Source organism: Passer domesticus, chromosome 1 (genome assembly GCF_036417665.1).
Source record: "Passer domesticus isolate bPasDom1 chromosome 1, bPasDom1.hap1, whole genome shotgun sequence".
NCBI lineage: Eukaryota > Metazoa > Chordata > Aves > Passeriformes > Passeridae > Passer > Passer domesticus.
Window position 1 is genome coordinate 33,654,979 of NC_087474.1, and position 22,316 is coordinate 33,677,294.

The 22,316-nt window shown below is 38.9% G+C and overlaps 1 protein-coding gene across 2 annotated transcripts in view; it reads left to right on the forward strand.

Moving 5' to 3' along the window:
• The window catches only part of CREB5 (cAMP responsive element binding protein 5), a 254,644-nt gene that overhangs the window by 62,461 nt on the left and 169,867 nt on the right, over nucleotides 1–22,316 (forward strand). For both annotated transcript variants that reach the window (XM_064413119.1, XM_064413110.1), the window contains one exon: nucleotides 21,368–21,540. In XM_064413119.1, the coding sequence (XP_064269189.1) occupies nucleotides 21,368–21,540 (173 nt within the window). The remainder of the gene's footprint in view (nucleotides 1–21,367; nucleotides 21,541–22,316) is intronic.

Sequence of the window (22,316 nt, forward strand, 5' to 3'; positions counted from 1 at the left end):
GGGTGTGCTGACATTTCGGTTACCTCACCTTTCCCTCACTCGGAGAGGGCTGCTGCAGGAACAGATTCCACAGCCATCTAATGAGATCCACATTGGTGAAGTTATCCAGAGCCAAGTCCTATTTATCATTAATTGGTGGGTTTGCTTGCAGATCTTTCCTATTATTTGCTGATTATACCCCTACACATTTTATTATCTTGCCAAAATTCAAATGCTAATAATTTCTTGATTTATTGTTTATTTATAACACTGTCTACTGCCTAAATAGATGTAGTTAGAAGATTTCAAAACAGCAACAGCTCTTTTGCTGACTGGGTTTCTTTCACATTTTGCACATGGCAGTCAACTATTTATAAACCTCCATAGGGACTCCTAAACCTTTACAGTTGGGTTCCTCCCACAACTTCAGCCTCTTTTCTCCCTTGCTCCCCCAAGGCAAGTCTTGTTTTTTTGGCATAAAGACAATGATGGTGATTGTTAGATGGAGAAAATATCCACAAGGTATGAACTGTGGGTAAGGATTTTAAATTTGTACATCAAGCAGGATAAATTGGAAGTCGGGAACATCCAGTAGAGTAAGGGTATCTTCACCATAAAGTGGGAGATCCACATCTGAGTTGCTAGTGTTCTTTAGTTTTACAAAATCTGAAACTGAAAAACTGAAGACTCATTTGTAAATTGAGTTAGTGTGCAGTGGTGTGCATGCTGTAGCATGTCCCATTTCCAGTAGTGCACAAATGTAACTTTAAAATCTGATGTATTTCAGAGTAAAGAAAGGAATAGCGGAGAGAAGGAAAAAGCCAGAACAACTGGTCACATGTGATGGCAGTTAATGAACACCAGAGTGGGATGTATAGCCTCATACATCTCTAGGGCAGTTTCATTGACTTTAATGGAATTTAAATTTTTAACCTATTACAACTAGGCAAAGATCTGAAGGGAGAAAAGCCTTGTTCAGAGACCAGAAAAAAAACTACTGTGCTCATGATGTGATGTGAAGTATCTGGTAGTTGTTGATGTTGATGGCCTTTTAAAAATCATACTAGGGAGGTAAAAATTATACATATTAACTGTTTCCTCATTCTAGTTTCTCTTTCACATGCTTCTCTACAAAAATTGCCAAATCCACTATTATTGAATAAACATCAATATCAATATCAAGCTTTTTTTCTTCCCTGAAATGTGAGTAAACTGTGTGTGGCTGGGTCTGGTCCCTGGGAAGGGAAAAGACATCGGGTTGCCATGTGAATGTACATGTCAAAGTGCAGCTCTGCCAGCCAGTCTGGGGCTGGGTGGGGAGAGACACGGGGAGAATGAACTCAGTGTTACAAACCGTCTCTTTTGAATTTCTACAACCTATTAGTCACAGCAAGCTGCCCTTATTGATTTTGGTAAGAGAGGTCACTTTTAATCCTTTAAAGTGGAGAGAGCTACATGCACTCTCCATAGCATGACATTAAAATTGACACAGCTCTGCATCAGTTCTATGAAAAAGCCCTAAACCTAGATGGATTATTGCCTTGCTTTTCAATGTATACAAGCTGCTAACCAGAGCATGCTAACCTAGATTAGGTGTAAAAGCTTTAAAATGCTTCGTAAGGAATGCACAACCAAAAGAAGCTAGAAAATATGAGAACACACTAGAAGAGTGTGTTCTCATTCTGCCCCTGCAGAAATAGGCCATTCATTTTCAGATACTTATTTTCTCCATTTTAAAACATTTAAATGTCAACACAAAAGAGTGGAGATTATCATATAAAAGAACAAACAAAAGCTGACCTTACTCTATGATTATGAAGAAAGCTTTATTCTGGCTGATACCCCTTGCTAGTTTTGTTTATGTTCTTTAGAGAACTAAATCTTTGAATACAATTAGGACTCGCCGACTCGAATCTTAAGTGTGCCTCAAAATAAACAGCAGAGGTGAACTCTCAGCGGTTTTCTTTTCATCTTTGTTATCCTTGCTCTGACCCTTTTTTCCTGCCTAATGATCCTCTGTAGCATACTACTATTAAGAGAAATCTCGATAGAAATATATGCTTAATGTGGATAGGAAAATCATTATGAGCCTAGAAAAGTTTTTTTTTTCTTTCTTTGGATTTCCAGAAAATGACTAGTGCCCCTTTGGATTTTATGCTTTTTATTTATTTGGAAATTTGTTTTCTGAAGGTTTTGCTGATTTTTTTTCTGAGTCTCAGTAAATATTTACAATGTAGTATTTAGGGAAATTTGTTTCCTTGTCATGCAAGCTTGGTATTCTCTATTTTCATTAGTTGTAAGTTTGCACCAGTATTTCTTACTGAAGGTTAGAAACTCCCTTTCTAAATAAAAGACAGCTGCAAAAGCAACAGTGACAAAAACCATTAAGGTACAAGACTGAAGTCTAATCTGTGGAGCCTGTAAGAGGTGCCAGAGTTTTCAGTAAATCTTAAAAGTCCTCTATTGGTAGTTGGTTGAGAAGGTCTCTGAGCTCATTCTCAACAGATATTAAAGCATATGTGTGTGTCTGTGAGGCCAACGTGGCTTCCCCTCCTACATTAAGAGATACTTACTGTTCCTCCCCTTCCTCCCTCACCTGAGATGTGTGTGTGGGGTGGGGATATTTCCTCCCTCTTTGTGGACTTAGCCTAAGGAAACTCAAAGCAGGCACAGAAAGGGAGCTGGCTTTTGGCTTTGTCACTGACACTGAGACATGACACCTAGAAGAAAAGGTGAAAGATGTCCAATCTGCAGATTGTCTGGGCTTCTATCTGACTGCCTTTTTTTTTTTTTTGTCCTAGTCCTACCTTTCCTTCTCCTATCAAGAAAGAAATAAAAATAAGGTACCTTGCCAGTCTCTCCTTCTTTTTGTTGGAAGAGTCCTCCCTGAAGTCCTAGAGGGGTGAGAAAGAAGGAAGATGAGAAAGTAGGGCTTGCTAAAGGAGGCAAGAAATAAAAGGAAGAAAAGTACCTTTCTTTTTTACTTATGTAAAAGATGTATTCCTACCCCAGATTAGACTTGGTGGGGAAAATGGAAAGGAAAATTCACACAGAAGAAGAAATAAAAGAATATTACTAAGACATGAAGAAAGCTGAGGGAGGCTATCATGAGGCTGTTCAAGTGAGAGAGATAGAGTGAAAAATCAGCACTTATATGAAGCAGACATTAAAAAGACAGTTCTTTGTTTAGTAAGAAGTGTGATATCAAAATATTCCTGTGATGTACTTCTTAGCAGAAATGGGGGAGCAGAGATTGAGGAGTGTGAAAAGTAAAATTTGCTTTTCTCCCTACCATGCCCATCCTGTCCCTTCCACCCCCAACCCAAGCAAATGGAATTAATTTCTCAGCCTAAAATTGAAATGAGACGTCAAGGGATGTGGCTATACCCAGAAAAGAGGAGACATGAAGGTGCTAAGTTGATGTTGGGTATTAGAATAGCTTTTCCCTGAGAATGAGAAGAGGAAAGTCAGTCTGGACGCTCATGTTTCTGCTTTCTTTATAGCCTTTTTAAAGATATTCTTTCTCTCATCATACTCCTGTCTTATCTCTGAGATCTCTTTGTATGTCCCTTGGGAAGTATACATCTGTGTAAGGCCTGTTCCTGTAATGACAAAGTAACCATGGCTCTTTCTCATTTATGCTATTTTTTTTTTTTCAGTACAGTAAACTCATGCAAATGTAAATGCCAACCTATATGTTTCAGAAAAACCAGGAAAACTATTACGTGTATTACACCTCTGCACATAAGTTCTTATTTTGTGGATTATTGTGTGGCTGGAATCTTTTTCAGGTGCACCTCTTACATCCAAATTTCTTTTCTTTGCTTCATCCATCTCAGCCAGTTAAATGTGTATATAACTGATTTTCTGAAATGAGGCCAAAGTCCATGTACTTCAATAGCTCTTAAACATATGGTTAACTTCAAGCATGTGTGCAGGGGTTTGCTGAAGAGAGATAGTTTGCTGAATCAGGACTTCCCAACACCAAGATTTTAAATTGCAAACAATCTTTTGTTTTAATGTGTTTTAACTACTGCTTCCCATGGACTAACAAAAGGTAACTATTGTTAGTTGACTCCTGCAGATGAAGAAAGTCGTACTTGGATAAACACAAATTTAAGGGTAAACCAAATTTTTCTGACACCCTTCTGTGACAACTATGTTTTTACTTCTTCCTATTAAATAATTATCCAGCATGAAAGGGAATAATGATCATAATTTCATGTTATGATTAAAAACGTATTTTCCTGGGGGAGATATAAAAGGTCCACTACTTAAAAAAAAATACATTTGTTACAGCTTTTTCTTTCCTTTTTTTTTTTTTTTTTTTTTGAGATTTCTGTATTTTCTAACTAAATGCAGTACTGAGATGATAATATATGTATGCCATGATTGACCAAATAAACATCATCTAGCTATCCAGTCTTCTGGACATGTAAATCTATGTGATTTATGGAGAAATGTTTTTAAAAAACAATGAAAGTGTGTATATACATAAAAAACCCAAATAAACTAAAAAGGCCCAAACCAAATAAAAACAAACAACCCAAAGCCCACCCCCAACCATATCAACCCAACTAAATTCCACCCCGCAAAAAAAAAACCCAAAGAAAAAGGAAAAAACACAGCAAAAAATGCAGTTGCCTTCACTTACATCCCTCCATGTGAAGGGATAAATGGGATAGGGCTGCCTGCCCTGTGTTGTTGTGGTTTTCTCCATCCTGGATCACAGGTAGTGTGGGGTGGAAAGTAGATTCCACAGAGCAAATGCATCTGTTGGAAGGTGCAGGCAAGGAGAACGAGTCAGTGAGGGAAATGTTCCTTTCAAAATCGTACTTAATATGCTGTTAGTGATGGAGTGCTCAAATTGCCTTCCTGTTGACAGTTGGGTAAGGAAAAAAAGCATCTTTTGCTATTGAAGTTGATACACTTTAAACATTGTTTTAAAACAAAAACGTTCATCCCTTGTTTTTGTGTAAGGTGGTAAGACTTAAAAGAAATTGGGCTTTCTTCTTCTTTTCTTCCTGCTTTTCAATATTCGTTTCCTCACATTCCATCTTCAAACCAGCTAATCTGTACCCCCTTCTTTTTGAATAGCATTATCCTGACAACAGAGCAGGGAAAAAAGCCGAGACTGCAGGACTTCTAACAATGCCACAGGGCCCCAGGAATAGGAATGCCCTGAAAAAAATGTGCTTCCATCCAGCTGCCCTTCATATTGTTGTCTCCCTATCCAATTTACTAGAGAATTTCCCACTGGCTCTTGGCTCATTCCCAAATGAGAATGTAATCTTTTAAAGATTACACTGCATAATGGAGGGACAAGGAGCTCTTTATTAACTGGGATGGGGAGTCACTTGCTATTAGGCAAAGGAAGAGGATGGGATGTAGTAGTGTTTTGTGAGCTCTGCTTTCTGCCCCTTCTTGTCTTGTCAGCAGCAGGACGGCAGGTTGGGAGTGGGAAACCACTGCAGCTGCAATTTAGAAAAAGAAATAATTGAATGTAGCTTATGATTATGGCAATTACTTTTATAACATGAGGGATTATGCCATAACTATTATATTGCCAACAGGATTAAATTACCAGCCTAATACCACAACATGTTTTCCAGGAAAATAAAAAAATAATTCTGCTTGTTCCAGAGTTGATGAATTCAAACACTATTAATGCAGTGTGAAAGAGCTGAGCAACCAAGGAACCTGTGCTGTCTGTACAGGCATTGTCTGGATTGGATCCCTGTCACTTCCATGAACTCTGCCAGTTAGACACCCTCACCCTTTCTGGGATGTAAAGCAATGTGGTACTCTGGTAATTTTAAATTGTTCCTTCTCCTGTCAGGCAGATAACCTTCTGCCAGTAATTGTTAATAAAGAAATAATCAGAAGCTACACCTGCAATGGAGAAATACTTGAAGCTTCACAGAGAGGCCAATTTTGCTCATGTAAACCCACTAAACTGATTGGAAAGTTTAAACTTCAATGTATTTTCATACTAGGCTCTTTTTTAATTACATCTTTTGAAAATATTGCTCAAGACAATGAATATCTGTATGTAAAATAATTTTAGATCACCTCTAGTGTGAGGTCATTTTTGCTGAATATGCAAATTGCTGAAATGCAATATGCATTTTGAGGCAATTATTTTCTGGAATATGCAGTGTGATTTTCAATGGTTTTTTAGGAGTACTTTTTCTTCTACATGCATAACAAGGTCATAAATGAGAATTTGTCATATAGCTGGTACAGATACAGCCTCGTATAGACTGTTCATGATAGGAATATAAGCTAACTTAATTATGTAGGAAGAGCAGTTTCCTTTTGTTCATCAGCTGGAAAATGAGTAGAAAATTTAATTTTGGAGACTTCAGAGATACATCATGTGTTGATCATTATGAGCAAATTAACTGGCTTCATGGAAAAGCCAGTTCTGATTCTGAAGAGAAATGCAGGTTAACAATATAATTCTACAAATATTTTTATTACTTTTTATTTGGTATGTGATGAATGATACCTCATTCATCAAGCAGCTGATTTCATTTTTACTGTATGTACACTTAAGTCTCTTCACACCATTGTGCTTTATGAAAATACCTGTTGTTACACAAAGCTATTGCATAAATTTGTACAGACTGGACATGCATTTGTAAATCAACCTCTTCTTTTTCTGGTGAAGAACTGGAGTTATGGATATCAAATTGAGGTCAAAAAGGAGCATCTTACTGTATTTGTTAGGATTAGTAGCCTCTGAATGACAGCCTATGTCTGATTTTATTCTTTTTGTCCTCCTCCTTTCTTTCTGAATGTGTAAACACAAAAAGAAGCAAATATGGTTTCATGGTGGATATTTTTGTTCTGTAGCAGATATGACCAGTGCAACATGAAAACTCTTTGTCTCTTGGCTTTTTGACCTTCTTCTTCATCTGAGCTTTTAAGAGTCTCCTTAGGTAAAAGGTGTCTCAGTTACCTTCTGGGACTGAGAGCTCTGGGCACTATTAAGAAGGTTTTATTGTAAGCTGGTTTCATAATTTCCTTGCAGTGTCTAACCAGATGAACAAGGTTATACGTCTATTTGATAACTACAAACTATTTTTTAGTCAGAAAAGGGTGTATTTCTAGTCCCTTGGCTTGTATGATTTTTGGGACCATTGTGTTTCCAGTGAGACATCCTCTATTAGTTTCCTCTAAGGGCTTTTTACTTTTGTCCCTGGTGCATTAGTTCCTAGCTGGTAGAAACAGTTTCACAAGAAATCAACCTGTTTTCTTACATCTCCTATGCCCAGGGCATATTAATAAGTCTTTGGTTGCTGCTTGCTTTTAGAAAGAAGGTCAGTGTGGGTTTATTGCACATCTGCCAGTAGTTTGCAAAACGCTGGATGCTCGTAGTGACCTGTGTGCCCACCAGGCAGGTGTTACCTTTCACAGACTGTGAGGAGGGAATCAGAACCCATGGAAAGGGGCCCAGCAGATGCCTGAGGGCCATACCTCAAGCTGTCACAGGAGTTTCACCAGTTCTTGCCGTTCATTTGCTTTCCTGACCTCTTTGCAACGTGTGCTTAAGCACCTTAAAAGCCAGCCTGTGGCTCAGGGCTTTAACTGCAGGTGGCACTGCAACATGATCTGCTGGAAATTGTAAAGTCAGTGATACAGATTTGTGTGGACTTCTGGGTGCCCCCTCACTGTTAATAGGTAATAAAATATTAACATTTCAGTGTGACCGGGGATTTTTTTGTTGTGACCCTGTGCTTAAATGCCATCAATACACAGGTGTAAAATCTTTTCAGTTGCATGAGAAGTTTTTGAATGCCACCTAGATACTGGTGTGTTCAGAAGATCTGGAAGTAAAACTGGATGGTTTTCTTCATTTTGTTGGTGTTACAGCATGAACTAGTTTGAATATAATTTTTTCTTTCTTTTCTACAAATATTCCAGTGGAATTCTTTTCAGCGCCAAAGGGAATTTTCTGTAAGACCTTGTCGTAAGCCATGTTTTTGCATTTTTCTTGTTTTCCTGCCAATCTGTAACCTCCCTGTCTTTCTAACACTTGGAAAACTTTCTGCATATTTATGTCCGTTTCTGTGTCAGCTGATGTTGAAATAGGTTTCAAAACCCCAGCCAGAACTTTTATTTACTCAAATATTTAGCTTTCAGTTTAACCTGACCCTAGACTGAGCACATCTGAGTTAAAGTAGCCTGACAAATCAGCTACCTTTTCTGACATGTGACTGGCTGTGTGGATACTCTTAGCTTGCCCTAAATATTATGAAAGGAGAGAAAGAAGCATGCAAAGGACAATGCTGTGGTTTACTTGAAGGACAGGGGTTTGTTATAAGCTGCTGTGACTCAATTGTTTTTGATACTCTGTTTATCACATCTCAACTGAAAGATGCTAGGGAAGCTTCTGAGCTTTCCAGCAGCTTAGAAGAGGCAGGTCTTACCAGCTGTTGTTTTCATGAAGGAACATGGACTATAAACTGCTTGCATGAAGCATGCTACTTGCTATATGTTGGCAGAAGACTAGTGTTTGGATCCCATCTTCAAGTGATACTGTAGAGCACATAACTTCTAAATTATGAGGCTTATTTTGACATTAAATCTTTTCAGCTGGGTGATTTTTTTTTCTTTAAAACAACAGGTATTTTTACGACACATGAGTATAACATAGAAAGTATTCAGTTAATTTCAACGATTTTGTTGCTGGATGTAGAGACACAGCACTAGCATCTAGCAAGCAAATACATTCCTGTGGTATTTTCAAAAGCATATGAGAAACCATATGTTTTCATAGGAAAACAGCTGTTACCAAGCATATGCTTTCTGAGATAGAGTGACACATTAAAAGGGCAAAGTAGGACCACGGCTTGACTTCTAAGTTGAATAAAGCTGGCAATAACTGTCTCTTTCAATGTACAGTGGCACTGCATGTAGATATTGCCATGTGGAGTTGTAGCTGGAAGGAGGGAGACATTAACGTCTACAGTCTGCAGCTTGGAAGAGACAATATAAATCTCTGTCCTGCTCTGAGCTGTGAATGCCTCTGTAGGAGTTATAGTAACAGACAAATTAGCATAATGTAATTGGCTGGCAAGGTCAGCCCCTCTCCAGGAGCATTAGCAATGTTTACTGTAAGAAGAGACAGACCAAGTATTGTGGGGTAGTACATTGTCTGTCCTTTTTGAAGGAAGAATAATCATTTTGGACTCCCTACATCACAGACTTCACCGTATCTTATTAAAATTCAGATGATCATATTTCTGCCTTAAGCAAATAATCTAACAGAACAACAATGTATGTTCTCTACTATCACACAAATCTTTATTCTTTATGGTTTTGCCTTGAACCTCATTGAGTTTACTTTTCTGTCTTTCTCTGTTGAATTGTTTTTCTCTGGATGCTACACTTCCATATGCATCCCTGCCAATACCTAATAAATCTCATTGAGAGAATTAAAATTTCTGGTCTTATTACACAGTAATATTAGTAAATCCAATTAGTAAATTAATCTCAATTAGTAAATCCAGACAGATTTATCAGCTTTCTTGTTTGGCCCTTTGAAAATGGAAACTCTGAGCAAAATTCTGGGCCAGCTCTAGCAATCCAGACTCACTGGATTCAGCTTTGCAAACCTTGTCACAGCTGTAGGTGAGAAATGTGGGATAATGTGCTTTGAAGGAGACCTTCCACTGAGTCACAAAGAGCTCTGGCTTTTCTGCCTTTGTTTTCAAAAATGAAAATTTGTAGCAAGCATTTGAAATGAGTTCAAGCATTCAGTTATGAAAATGTTCGAGAAATGGCTTTCAGAATGTCATACAGGGGTCACATTGCCTTTTCTAATATAATCAGCAGGAATGGTAAAGACTGTGATATTTCGTACTGTCTGTGTCAGGGATTTGCCACTGTAATTTTCCTAGACAACTGGCAGAAAGGCTAAAACACACACAGAATCACCTTCTCAGCACTATCTTACTGGAAAACCTCTTTCCTTTTGCTTAGACAGTGTGGTCCAATGGATTTCCACAGCACAGTCCATTCTGTTGTTTTCTGGTGATGAAGAAAAACAAGGCAGCATTTCCTGGACCCTGCAGTAGCTATTTTTTGAGTCTTGTGTATTAAAAATGGAAGTTAGGTTGGTTTAAAATGAGCAGTGCTCAAGGCTGAAGGGTAATGTTGCTCTTCTTTAATGCTGATACCCAGGAGCTAGCTTCTCTTGAGAACAGAGGATCGTGGTACTACTTGGGCCAGGCTGGAACTCCTGATCCTCTTCTCTGTTCTTCAGCTTTCAGGTATCACATTGCTTAGGTTGTAAACATCCCACTGACAGCCACTTTCTAGGCAAAAGCTGCTGTGTGGAGCAGAGCACTCAGAATTAACAGTTCTCCAAGTGCAGCTAGGTTGTTGCTCAAGGATGTCTGCCTGCCCTGTTTCGTTCATGGCTTAGCTGAAACTCCTGCCTGAATCATGTTTTTCCTCCTTGAATGAAGTTATCTGTCTGGCTGGGTCACACCAGGAAGACCAATTACACAGGAGGGTGAATAATTTTTTACTTAGGCAAAGGAGCATGGTGGCTCCTCAGCTGCAGTGAGAACTTCACCAAGGCATTTCAGAAGCATGTGGTACTCCAAAGGAATGGTATGTAATTTCCCCAGGATGGCTCCACACCACATTTAATTAGTGTGACTGGAAGCGTGTACATCTGGATGATTGTCTGCTAACATTATCAAATATAGTGCAGCTTCTTTGTTTTTCTCTCCATTTCCTCCACTCAGAAAAGAAGCTGAACCAAACATAACCTGCTTTTACAACTGAGAATTCACCCCCTTCATCACCACCACCACAACTATATAACCTCAGTAAGATTTTTAGCCTGACTCTTCTGAAATGGCTCACAATGTTTAGTGCCCATAATGGATGTACAGCCAGGAATCCTTTAATTGGATACAATTTTCTGCAGATGACGAGCTCTCCTTTTCTGAAGAATAGATCCTGCAATGCTGTCTGGACTTTCTGGACTTGATTATGCAGTCATTATTCTCCTTTACTCATTTACATGTCTTTCTCTCATGTTTACAGCTACCAAATAACTGTTCTTTTGTCTCGCAATTCTTCTAATTGCATTCATCATATAACTATTTTCTGCATTGGTAAAAGTATCTTGATTATGATTTCTTGTCATTTTTGTGGGTTTGAAATGCATGCTACTTTAAAGTCTGTGGAGTTCTCTTACAAAAAACCCCTCTTCTTCTCTGTCACTGCTGTGTTACAGTGCCTTCCCAGGTACACTGTTTTTTTCTCTAAAAGCTATTCCCTTCTTGTCAGTTCCAAGCACTGTGTAGCTGTTGAAGGTCTTTGTCCTAATTTACATGTAAGGCAGAAGAATTTGAAGTAATTTGACCAAAATCATGCAGTAAATCTGTACCAGGGTGAGGAAAAGGATGGCTGTGCAGTTCCCAGCCTACCTAACCTGCAAAACATGTTTGTTCTGTCCAAGGAATTATATTTCTGATCTTTTTCTTCTGTCTCCATCCCATGAAGTTGTATGTCCACACTCCATACCAGCTTGCTTACTTGTTCTTTTTCCCAATTACAATAGCTCTTCTTCTAGACATCTCCACCTTTGTGTAAGATTAAGTCACACGCCTTCATCAGTGGATGAAACTCTGCTTCTTGCAGAAGGACCACATCTTTCTTCCAAGCATGTTTATTCTCCTAGTCTTACTTTTTTTTTTTCCCCTGCCTTTCTGTCACCTGCTGAAACCAAGGCAGAGGTGGACAAGGGCTGCTTCTCCTTAACCAGACTGCTTACCAGCTTTGAGGATTCAGAGGACACTTTCCTGTAATCTCTGTCAGTAGCCCTTGCTGTACGCAGTAGAAGTGAACTTCCTTTAACATTTTTGCCTTCAGTAGACACTATGTTTAGCTTTTTAAACCCTACCCTTTTTAATTTTTATGGCTACAAAGGTTATTAATTTTTTTCTGAATGCTTCCAAATTATGTATTTAATTTTATTTAAGTTTCTTCAGTTCAAGATCTAAACTAAACTAGCTCTCCTCTCTCAAAGCATCAACCTAAAATCAATTTAAGCGATTGTGGATCCTGCAAAACTGCATTATTGCATTTGTGATTACTTCCCAGGAGACCTGGTGAATTAACTTGATCCTGACTTGACATCTCAGTGTTCCTTTTACGATTTTCACTGATCAAGATGATTTTCCTACCAGCTCACTTGAAAACCCACTTCACTGGTTAAACCTATGATCTCTTGTTATGTTGTAAATGGTTTGTCTGGGTCTTTTTGAGACCACCATTAACCTTCACTCCTGGACCTTTCCCAGCCTTTTGTTTGAGTGCCCATGTAGTACTAGCCTGCCTGCCCCAACACAGCTGGCACAGTGGGTTGGTGGTAACAGAATATTTAGGAGATGCATTTTATTACCAGGGTAGCAGCACTTCCACTTGACTTCCTAGCAGAAAAGTTTAACCTGCTGGTTTTCTGCTTGAAAATGTCTGAATGGAAAATCACTGGCTGTTTTGTTGCTACCATCCTTGCTCTCTTTACCAACTGCTCTGTCTAAAAAATGTTCTGGTCATTGAGTGCAGTCAACAGCCAGGGCTGTAACTCATGCATGATGCCAATAACTTATGCCAGTGAAATCAATGATGAGAATTTCAAAGAAGCTTTAAATAAAATACAACAAATTTAGATGCCAAAGTGCTGTCTCTGTGAATTTGCTATTAACAGATTATAAATGGTTTGCATAATGTTGAAAAGCCTAGTGCCTTCAGTTAGCAGTATCAAAGGCTTGTTTAAAGCAATTCCTGGAGGAGTGCCGCCCTCCCCCTCCCAGCTTTCTGTGTCATGATGGATAAAAACAAAACTCCTTACAATAAAGAAAGGAAAGCCAGGTTTTCAACTACCCTCTGACTGGCCTCCAGATCTGGCAGCTGCTTTTGGATGTCTAATTGCTTGTCCTGCAAAAGTTGACATGTACCTACTATGAGAAGGTTCTTTGAGTACCCACTTAGTATATGCACTCTGTCTGATTTACAGAAATGAAATGATAGTGCTGGAAAAAACTCAAGTAGAGCTTATAATTCTGTTTCTTTGAATTTTTATCTATTTATTTAACCTTTTCTGGTCTTTTCAATTCATAGATAAGTACTAGATGCAAGGAAATGATGCAAAGTAAAGGACAAGGCACTGGACTTGTAGAAAAGAGCCCTTGCATTGAGTCCTGATATTTGGCTGAACAAATCACTTTCTCTTTTTCTTCTTTCCTCTGTCCTTGTTTTGTCTCTGGACTCTGAGGCTTGTGGGCAATTGTTGTCTCAATGTGTCTATATAGGTTTTACCACAATAAGGCCTTATTTCAACTAAGGCCTTTAGGAATTACACCTAGTAAGTATCATGGCAATTTTTTTTCTTCTTTTCATGTTTTTTAGCAGCACTCCTCCATTTGAAATGCCTGGCAAGCTCCCTTGTTTACAGCAATCTAATGGGACCATAATTCTGTCCCTGAGATAACATTACAGATATAAGTCAGTTTTGCCTTAGACAAAGTTCTATGGAGAATGTATTTTCTTATAAACATGCTTTTTATAAAAGGGTTTGTTGTTTTGTGTTTATTGGTGTTCCATCTGCTCTAGAGAATACATTTGAGAAAAACTAGCTCCAGCATGGCATATAATGTTTCATTAGCAGGCATAACCTTGTTTATTTGCTTTTTAAAATTGTATTTAGAAAAGGAAATCAGTTTGCACCATTGACATGCTGCCAGGTTCCTGTTTATAAATGTCACAATAGGCAACTTAGAAGAAATGAAATAGTCAGTTTATAGCTTTTGCATAAAGAATGAGAGAACTGGGTAGAGCCAGGCAGCCAGTTGTGCTCCCCTGTTTTTTAGCCTCCCAATTAGCAGGAGTTGATGTGGTGTTAGCAGTGCAAAACACCCTGAGCAGCCCAAACTGGGCTTTGCACACTTAGTGCTACTGATCTTTAGTTGAACAGAAGAAGCTCTTTGTGCTGTGTTGCTTTAGTGGCTGTATTGGACAAGTAATTGTGCATGAAACAAGCAACCCTGAGGAGAAATGGGAAATATCTGTAGGAAACTTCAAGACATAAGCATGCAATCTGATGTCATCTTTTCCCATAGAGAAGCTATTTCCTTTCAAACTCTGGTGAAACCAATCTTCCAAAGTTTCCTTCCCCTTTAAAATGTGTTCCTTTACATCACTTATTTTCCTTTGCTCTAGTAAGTGGTTTATCATGGGTACCTCTGGTGTACACCATATATTACTTACTGTGTATGTAAAGAAGGCTTCATGTGTTACAAGCATAGTCTGGACAGACATGCTGTAAAGGGCACGAGAAGGGTAGTGGGGGAAGTGGGGAGGGAATTGTGGAAGACAAGGGTCATCTTTCAGTATTCATTTCGACTGATAATTAGAGGGCACCACTGAATGACTGTAATTAGATCATGTCAAAAAAATTAAGATAAAAGACCAAAAATTCTAAGTATCCTGCATTTTGTTCACAGTATCAGAGGAGTCAGAGCATTAGCTATCAGAGCAGCCAAAGTGGGGGGCAGGCATGGAGGCTCCTCTTGCCCTTGGAAGCAGCTCATGGGCATTTGCCCCAGCAGGTGCCAGGGAGGGACCGGAGGAGGTGACAGTGCTCCCTGGGTGCCCGAGGGGCAGAGGCACTGTGGGGGCAGCCAGAGCTTGGCCTGCAGCACCAGCAGCATTACAGAGATTTTGTGCAGGGCTGTCACCCTTCAGGCAGCAGCCTTAAGAGGATTAGTAGTGCTTAAATGGGCCCTTTGGACTTTGAGTTACAGTGGTGACTGCTAGAGCCTTGAGATGGCTTATACCTGGCTTAGCACTTCATATGTCTGTCCTGTGTCCTGTGCCACGCTGCTTAGCATGCTGTGTAGTTTGCTGGAGATTAGCAGATGAGGCTTGCATCACTCAGTGTATCTCAGAAAGCCTTTCTGATAACATGTGATCAGCTATTGAAAGAATAAAAAGATTATTTATGATTTTTTGTTGTTTTGTTTTGTACCTCTTAAGGAGCAGCCAGCATGTCTATGTTTAAGCATAATCCATCCTAACTTAAAACAACAAAGAAGTTCCCCTGCATGTTCCAACACAGATATTTAGGATAAAATTTTGCAAAGCTCCTGCCAGTCCCAGCACACAAGTCTGATCTATTAATTAGCAGTAATTGTCTAAGGCTCCAAAAACTGAAGACATTTTGAAAAAAGGACAAGGGTAACTGAAGTTCATAGATACCTTTGGAAATGTTATCTTTTTTTGCCAATAAATTCTAGTCACGGTGCTCCGGTGCCGTATTTGGGTGGCAGTTAACTCTGGTCTGTGAACTGCTGGTGGTCGCAAAGCTGTGGTAAGTCATCTGCATCTGGTCTGTGGAACCATCTTGCCTTAATTACACAATTTATGATAAGAGCACAGAGTGCTCTGTGTGAAATTCAGAGGGTTGACAGAGGTCTGTGATCCAAAAAATTGGAAACCAGTGGCTGAGACTGATAAGTACAGATTCAAAGCTTTATGATTTCAGTGAGAGCAATGTTTCCCTTCTTTCCCCATCTGCCTATCATTACTTGTCATTCTTGAGTAAGGAGTTTAATTTTTCTTTACATTTTTACCCCTTTGGAGATCAGGTTGATAACATTTGACTGAGCAGCCGTGCCTGGGGTTCAAGAAGTCAGATACACCCATGCTGCTCCTGGCCTTTCAGTCTCCAGCGTGGTGTGGATAGCTGGCTGGGTCCAGTTTAGGGGGAGACTTTGGGGGCAGGGAAGAGTCTTTCCCCATTCTGGGATATATCATGCCTGCTGGTTCTTGTAATGTGCCATTTTTATCAGGTAGCTGTTAAGTGAGCATTTGCCTTTCTTTGAAATGTTTTGAGGAATAGATCCTTTGGCATGAGTTCTGTGTTTTTATGTGTCAGCCTCACTCGGTGACTTCATACCTCTTGCTAAGTAGGGAAGTTAAATGGATTTTAGTGGTCTTCAATAAGATCTTCATAGTGCTTTGTCCTTATGCTTAATGTTACTACACAACATTTTCCAGCAGTTTCTTTCAGTATCCTTTTTTTTTCTCCAGTTTAGTGCTTTTCCTCATTCAAAGCTCTACAGATGTTACAGTTTAAAAAAAAGAGGAAAAGGTATTGCATTTCAGTCTCCACCAAACTTATACTCACCCATCTCTTGTATAATAGAACTTTTTTTTTTAAATTTAAATCTTGATAGTAGACTTTCTTTTTCCTGTAAACCTTCAATTGCATTAGTAACATAATTCATTTTTTATCTCTGGTTTCTTCCTAGTTCCTCATCTGTGTTTACTGGCCCTGAGTGGGCAGCTAGCTTAGTTCTGTGCTTATAAGGGTTTAGATTTTGCCTGCCAGTTGCATATGAAATAGTTGTGATGGTCTGGTGTGTGAGGGTGTTTTCCTTCCACTCTGATCTGAGTCAAGAGAAAATAAATGAATTGGTGCTGCTTCTGGGGAGACTTGCTAACTTTTGTTTTGAGATTATCTTTTTCTTCTGTCAGGAGAGAATTCATAGAGGCTCAGTAATTTTGATGGAGATTATACATGATTAAAATAACTTTGAAATTTGCCTTTATTTGCTGCATTTAATGCATAATTTTCTTTACAACAATGCCTTCCAAGTTTTTAAGCTGGCAGGTTCTTAGTCTGTGTAAGCAGTATGTGCAGTGAGTGAGTGTGTCACTTGAGGCTTCCACTCATGTGTCTTTTATATATTATGGTTAGGGTCTCAGTAATCAGGCAAGATATGGCTGTGCACTTCTTAAAAGTACCCATGAAGCTGCCATTTAAATGTGTATTGTCTTAGAATATTTTTTCTTGTTAAAGTATATTCATTGAGAGGACAGGCTGTATAAATTCTAAAGTACTGTTGTATATTTGATTATCTCTCTATTTTTTTAAGTTGATGCCTTTTTCTTGAACTATGTGAAAATCTTTTAAGTTACTGTGCAGGAAAATATAGATACATGACATTTTGCATAAAACAAATGTGTGCAAAAAATGGTTTTGTTTGTGTTTAAATTAACTGCAATTTTATTTCCGTTTTTAATGGAAAACACCTTCTGACTTGAGAATTTATATAAAAGCCTGCAAAATACCTTTATGTACAATTGGTTGTAGGTTACAGCTCTGTTGATCTAAAAGTTTACACAGAACAATCCAGAAGAGTCTGCAGTTCATGTAAAACTGGTGTTTACAATTCTTCGTAAGCCTCACAGTTAAAAGATAAGAGTAGGAAAATAAAAACAGACTTTGGTTCAGAAACTAGATCTTATAGTTTAAAACCACAAACAAACTCTGAAACTCAGAGTGTTACAGTAGATAGTGAAGGATGGATCAGTTGTCTTCATCCTTTGAGTTCAGTAGATGGTGGTCGATGTGAAGTGGTGCTGTGTGAAATGGGTGAGTGTTTCTCTGGAAGAACCAGGATTTAGGGGAATTGGTGACTGTCTGGGTGTATTTTGCTTGTGTTTGTGTAGCTGTCATTTCTCTGCTTTGCTTGCCAACAGGGTGTGTGTTCTTGTGGAGTGATGTGTAATCCTCTCCACCAGAACATGGAAGCATGACTTCAAGAAGTTTTTAGCCTTTAGGAAAAAAGAAGTGTGTTGTCTATCCAAACTTAAATGGTTGCACGTGGGAGAAAAATGCTCAAATGTTTTCTTCAAAGTCTGAATTTAAAATGGGCCATGAAGTGTAACTGGGGAGAAGTTAATATGATGATGATCTGTACGCTTTCCTCTTGCATCTGGAAAGGTTAAGAATGAACACGTTGATTTAAAAGTGGTTTGTGGATATGGTTTGTTGCTTTTGGGTTTATTTGTTTGACTGTTAAATACTGATGGAGAGTACTGCATGAGCACGTGGGTGAGGGGAGCATTTCTATAAAAGCTCTTCAGTGTTATAATCCTAGTTTCTGCTTCCTTGGGAGTGACTGGAAACTTTAGTGAGGATAAAATTTTGTCCTAAAGGACACAAATTCCATTTCATATATTGGATCTTAGTTAAGATTCACAAAATTAATCTTAAGAGCATGTCTTTTGTGTCTCTGGAGCTCCTGACATATGGGTGCCCTGCTCCCTGTGTGAAAACTTAGGTTCAGTTTAATAAAATAGATAATAAAGATAAGTTCATATGCCCTCTTCTAATGCTTAGGCACAGTAGAGAAGATACCTGAGAAAACTCCAAGTGTGTGTGGTTGTCATACTCTCTCAGAGTATGGATGGATCTTGGGAACATTAAAAGCAGAGGGAGAGCTCGGTCTGTGTCATTGCTCATGTAGACTTCTCCGAGCTGGAATGCTGGGAGCTCCACACCTAGTATCAAATAATCTTTACCATGGGCTTAAGAGCTGGAGCATAATGATAAGGGGAGTCAAAGGAGATGTTATTCGTGGATGCCTGGTAGAAGAACATGAAGAATTCCTTAAAAGTAGAGCTGGAAGCAACTTAACCAAACAACAATTCAATACATGAAATGGAGGTCTCAGTTTCAGTCAATGTTGCTGAATTTTTTCCTCTTCCTGTAAGGGCCCAAAGTTGAGTCTGCAAGGAGCTTGTTAATATCCCATCCAGATCCAGATCCAGAGCTCATAACAGGGGAACCATTTTGGGAGTTCTGAAGACTGGCTGCATCACACGTGCAATGAGCCTATCCTTGCTGTGCTGGTGGTACATTCTGCACGCCATGGTGCACACAGCGAGATCAGCTGGGCTTAGTGTCAGGTCTACTGCGCGGTACCTTCCTGCCGCCTTTCGGAGCATACTTACTGCCCTTAAACTTTAACTTCCTTGAACTTTTCTGTAGATTCACAAGCATCTCACTGATGTAAATTATGCTGAGATTGCCAAATCCTTTTCTTATGAATGTTAGAGTCATGCTGAGTTTGACATTTTGTTGGGAAACCTTAGGCTTTCACTTGGCAGCATGGTATACGCTTACCCAACAGCAGTGCTTGCATTACTGAGAAGAATGAACATCTGAAAGCTTTGACAGGCTTTCACTCTGCTTTTACTTTCCATGCATCACACATTCAACCTTCTTTTTGAAAAGATGTAGCTTACTGGAAATTGGTGAAATTTTGAAACATTGTTGGAAGTTTATGTATTTAAGGTAACAAGTACAATGTCTTACGGGCAAACAAAATTTTCTATATCCAACATAATTCATCTGTTTGTACCTTAGAGAGCCTGTAGTTATAGGAGAAAATTGAAAAAGAAGGAAAAGAGAAAGGAAAGACCTAATTTAGGAGCACAGGAATCTCATATTAAATCTTTAAGTTCTGCCCTGCCATGGTACAACAAAGTCCAGGGTACCACTTGTCTAAGGCTTGTGATAGATTTCCATCCTGTCCACTTCCAGGCCTTGCAGACTCATGGCACCATACATGGTTCCTTTAGAAATCACTTTAGGAAGTGATCGTGTTAAAATATTGACTGTACACGGATAAGTATTAAATCTGTTTTTGCAAAATCTGGCCATGATCAAAAAACCAGGTTTGAATCCTGAGCTAGATTTGGCTGTATGTATATTTTTTTTAAACTGAACAGGCTTTTCATCAGAAACCAGTAATGTGTTGAAGAAGTGACATTTTAATAGGTATGTGGTAGGTGAGGGAGAACTTCTTTAGGAGAAGTTTTCATATATCTAAGTTTATTGCCTTATGGTCATGACATTCTTCTGTGCTATGAAATATTACAGTTAAGGTCTTTCGTCTGACTTCCTCTTGCAATTCATGCTCCTTAAGAGAATACTTAAGTGAATAAGGAGCTTCTAGACCTGATTAATAGTGTGTAAATTATTTACTGTAAGAGGAACTCAAAGCTGGGTTCTCTTCACTGAAGGTGAGGTGGTGTAACCATTCAACTGCAGGCAGCACCTCTGCCTCTTTATGTGTTAATGAAGACTGGAACAACTCCTGTAAAAGAAACAGAGATCCCTGTGTCCACACTCTTTTGGGAAATCACATGAAATATATAAAATTGGGAGATAAGGGGATAACAGCTAATGCCTTCAGTTTGGGTCCTCTAATTATTTGCTCTCTTTTTCCATGAGGGGTAGTTCTTTATTTGGCTCATAATACAATCTTTCTTTAGGTCTAGGATTCAACATGTGTGCTTCTTCTGTTTTCCACATTTGATCAGAGCTCTGAGTTTCCTTTCCCACCGGCTTTGTCTACCAATATTTTGCAGTGGTTGCATATGTTTCCTAGACAAATGGACTTATAAATTTGAATTTTGAATGAAATAGAACTTTGTTTTTTAATCCTGAGTATTGCAGTGGTTAGGAAGGTGCTTTGTGTGAGTCTTAGTTGCAGTGTGTGTATAAGGGGTTTTTTGTCCCTGTTTTTCTCACCCTAGCATGAGGTGACAATGGAAAGTTTCTTTTCCTCTTGCTGCTAACAATTCACACGTTGATGCCTGATAGGAAAAATAATGCTCTTAAGGTTACTGTATTTTTCATATGTATACATTGTGGCTTATCTCTGGCTTGAGAGCTTTGTTTGTTTTTAAAGGCAGGCCAAGTCAAACCCTGCGGTTTAGCAGCAGCGTGTGTTGTGTGTACAGGCATAACAGGAGAGAAGTCCTATTCCATGGCTCCTTCCTTAGCAGCATCCTGGTCTCTCACTGGTTGTTTGCTCAGCAGATATGAGTTATCTGTGAACTTCTGTGTTGTTGGTTTTTTTTGGTTTTTTTTTGTTGTTTTTGTTTTGTTTTAAAGAACTTTTTAAGAGCTCTGAGTTACCTGAAGCAAAGGTTATATGTGGTGAAATACAGTGTTGTTCTAAGCCTCTGGGATATTTTTCCTCTACAAAATCTATGGAGGCCAATAGAAATGGCTGTTTCATGATGTGCCATGTACTGTTTGTTAGTCTGGGGCTGTAAAACTTGATTTGCTTGTCAGTCTAAGCAGAGGCAGTACACAGTAAACAGTCCATGCAGTAAATCAAGGTGTCATGTGCTCATATCATGTTCAGTTAGGAGAAATATGTGCTAAATATCCCCAGTATATATCACAAGACAGAATCACAGAAGAGTGATTAGTCAACCTGTGGGTATTTTTACCCAACCTGTGGGTATTTTTTCACGTGAAAGTAAATATTTATTTTTCATTTCTTTATTGTTGTTGGTTATAACAAGATCTATTGACTTGGGATTTACCAGGAGCCAGTAACTTTTCATGTTGTTGATACTTTCATTTTCCTAGTAGAATTCCTGTAGAACAGAAAACCAAGATAAGACATTTATTTATTTATTTATTTATTAATTTATTTATTTATTTATTTTCATTTTCTTCCGCCGTCTCCCATTTCCCTTCATCTCACAGAATATCTCCATGCATAACACAGTTGGAGGAGCAATGGCAGGACCTGGATCCCACCAGCTGACAAACACAAGGATGCCAAACCATGACACCAGCGTTGTGATTCAACAAGCCATGCCGTCTCCACAGTCCAGTTCTGTCATTACACAAGCACCTTCCACAAATCGGCAGATTGGGTGAGTCCCTTTCCATTTTCTCACTTCTCTGGTTCTTTGGCTCGTGCCTGTAGGACCAGATGTTGTCCTCATGTCCTCATGCTTCTTAAGGTCTAGCTGCATGCCGGCCCAGATGTTCTAGAGGTTTTTGAGATTACAGAGTGTGCACTTGACCTGCCAGGATGAGCCAGGACCCCTGCAGCACAGGTTGCAGGCTGTGGGGAATGTCCAGGTTACTCCAGATATGGCACACTGGTTCAAAAAGGACAGAATGCTGTACTTACTGGAAAGTCCTACTTTCTGCATCCAGTTTTTTTTTTTTTAATCTTCTTATGATCATAGTGCATGTTTTTTCTATAAGTGCTCTGGGAAGAAAAACTGTTTTTGTGAAGCTGATCTTTAACTTCCTTCAATGGCAATTCTGGATTTTCTATGGGATTGAGTTATTTCCTATGTCCTCTGTTTGAATGATGAATGCTGGAAGGCAAAAAGACCATCAAGATAAACAGAGTTTGGCACAATGTGAATAGCTGCTCAATTTGTAATGATGGATCCATATTTATTACCATAAATTGACAGTATGAATGCTTATTGTATTGGCTTGAATGCCAGTTGAGTGCTAATATCAGGAAAACTGTATAAGCAAAACCACCCATGTTTAGTATATGTTTACACCTGGTTACTTCCAGTGAGTATGAGATCCTCATAAGTCACAATAACTTGTTTTTCATTGTACAGAAACTGCCCTGATGGCTTGAGGGTACAGTTTCTCATCACCCAGCTCTGAGAAATCAGGG